Genomic DNA, 2,874 nt, shown 5'->3' with positions numbered 1-2,874 from the left:
GCCAACACTCTGCTTTTTGTATAAGCTATAAGTAGCTCTAAAAGCAACTCCTGAAAATTTTAATGAAATCCAGTATAAACAGGAAATACATACATCCTTATTCAGAGAACTCTCTTCTCCTAATGAAGAAAACATTGTTAGAATTTCCAAACCATTCTCAACAAAAATGAAAACATACGTGCAATTTTTCTTTTAGCCAAACACTTTGCTCTATTCGATTGTTTTGTCTTGGTTTTCTGTAATCCATTCTCCTCCTTCGGTTCCTGTTGCAAAACAAGAAATATGATCAGCGTGGCTGCCATTAGTAGTAATTTCTTTATCTCTTCTACGTTCTCTATAGCTAATAGAGGCCTCTGAAGAATCAGTGGTTGTTATAAATGTATACATACAACATCAGAAGATTTCTTTCAGTACTAAAAAGAAAACATTAAGATCTGGAACCAATAAAAACTACAAAAATAAAAATGTATACTATATCGACATTATTATCTGTCACATACACAGGCATGTAAAAACCAGCCTATTTCCAAAATACCAGTAAGCATCACCCAAGATCAGAGATGCTTGATTCAAGGTTTAAAAACCATTAATAGGCTGGACGCGATGGCTCAGGCCTGTAATCCTAGCACTCTGGGAGTCTGAGGTGGGAAGATCACTTGAGCTCAGGAGTTCGACACCAGTCTGAGCAAGAGCAAGACCCCATCTCTACTAAAAATAGAAAAATTAGGTGCACCTGTAGTCCCGGCTACTTGGAAGACTGAGGCAGGAGGATTGCTTGATCCCAGGAGTTTGAGGTTATAGTGAGCTATGATGATAAACTGCACTCTAGCAGAGGTGACAGAGTGCAAAACAAAAAAAAAAAGACTACATAAAAAGCATCAAACATGCAAGAAATCAGGAAGTTCTATACTCACAAGCCCTTCTTGACAAATCTAACAAACAATGAGCATCATTCAGCCAAAAAATGATTATAGAAACTTCCGCAAAAGAACTGAACATGAACTTTTGATTTATTTTAGATCTAACACAAAAACAAAAGTACAGGCTGGGCGCGGTGGCTCACGCCTGTAATCCTAGCTTTCTGGGAGGCCGAGGCAGGAGGATAGCTGCAGCTCAGGGGTTCAGCACCAACCTGGGCCGGGCGCAGTGGCTCACGCCTGTAATCCTAGCACTCTGGGAGGCCGAGGCGGGCGGATCGTTTGAGCTCAGGAGTTCGAAACCAGCCTGAGCAAGAGCGAGACCCCGTCTCTACTAAAAATAGAAAGACATTAATTGGACAACTAAAAATATATAGAAAAGATTAGCCGGGCATGGTGGCGCATGCCTGTAGTCCCAGCTACTTGGGAGGCTGAGGCAGGAGGATCGCTTGAGCCCAGGAATTTGAGGTTGCTGTGAGCTAGGCTGACACCACGGCACTCACTCTAGCCCAGGCCACAAAGTGAGACTGTCTCAAAAAAAAAAAAAAAGGAATGATATCCTGACACATGATACAACATGGATGAACCTTGAAGATATTATATGCTAAGTGAAATAAACCAGTCACAAAAAGACAAATACTGTATGACTCCACTTCTGTGAGGTACCTAGTATAATGAAAATTATACAGATGGAAAGTGGAATGGTAGTTGCCAAGTGATGGAGAGAGCGAGAAATGGGAAGTTATTACAGGTTGATTATCCCCTATCTGAAATGCTTAGGACCAGAAGTGTTTTGGATTTTTGGATTTTTTTCATATTTTGGAATATTTGCATCATACTTACTGGTTGACCATACCAAACATGAAAATTCAAAATGCTCCAATGAGCATTTCCTTTCAGCATCACACATCAGTGCTCAAAAGTTCTGGATTCTGGAGCATTTTCAATTTGTGCTATCAAATACAACAGCCACTAGCTACATAGAGATATTGAGCACTTGAAATGCAGCTCATGTGACATCCAAAAAACTAAAAAGAATATCAGTCAACTGTGGGATAATTTCAAGTGGCCTAATACAAGCATCCCCAACCTATGGTGAGTTGTATAATTATTTCATTATATTTTACAACATAGTAATAGTACAAATAAAGTGCACAAGAAATGTAATGTGCTTGAATCATCCCCAAACCATACCCCCCCGCCAGTCCATGGAAAAATTATTTTCCATGAGCATGGTCCCTGGTGCCGAAAAGGTTGGGGATCGCTGGCCTAATACATAGTAATTACAGTTCCTAAAAGAGGAGAGAGACAGAAAAAAGATTTGAAGAGATAATGGCTGAGAACATTCCAAACTTGATAAAAACTATAAACCCACAGATCCAAAACTTCTATAAACCATAAGCACAAGAAATATCATAAATTTTAAAAGTGCAGCATATAACCAAATTACTTAAAACCTGTGATAAAAGAAAAAAATCTTAAAATCAGCAAGAGGAAAAAAGTCATTAATTACAGAGGGAAAAACTATGAATGAAATCAGACTTCTTGTTGGAAACAACAAAAAACAACAATGAAGCAAAATCTTTTAAACTATGGGGAAAAAAAGAAGTCGTTGACCTAAAATTCTATACTCAATATAATCTTCCAAAATGAAAGCTACTAAATGTAATATGGTATCTTGGATTGGATCCTGGAACAAAAAAAGGTCATTGGAAAACTGGTAAAATCCTGGAAAACTGGTAAAATCCAAATGAAACCTAGCTTAACTAATAATAATGTTGCAATGTTAATGTCTTAGTTCCTACAAGTGTACCATGGTTATTTATGATGCTAACATTAGGAGACAGAATAGTATAAAAAAAAAATCTCTGGAAGGTAGTGAGTTATCTCAATTGATTGCTCACAATGAATTACAGATTAAACTCCTTGTTCTACTCCTTTCTCCCTTCTCACTACT

The 2,874-nt window shown here is 38.0% G+C and overlaps 1 protein-coding gene across 1 annotated transcript in view; it reads right to left on the bottom strand.

The window, feature by feature from the left end:
* UIMC1 (ubiquitin interaction motif containing 1) overlaps window positions 1–2,874 on the bottom strand; it is a 134,217-nt gene that overhangs the window by 95,427 nt on the left and 35,916 nt on the right. The window contains exon 3 of the mRNA XM_012660747.1: window positions 179–263. Within this exon, the coding sequence (XP_012516201.1) occupies window positions 179–263 (85 nt within the window). The remainder of the gene's footprint in view (window positions 1–178; window positions 264–2,874) is intronic.

This window comes from Propithecus coquereli, unplaced genomic scaffold (assembly GCF_000956105.1).
Source record: "Propithecus coquereli isolate 6110/MARCELLA unplaced genomic scaffold, Pcoq_1.0 Scaffold676, whole genome shotgun sequence".
NCBI lineage: Eukaryota > Metazoa > Chordata > Mammalia > Primates > Indriidae > Propithecus > Propithecus coquereli.
This window is presented reverse-complemented; position numbering and strand designations above follow the sequence as displayed.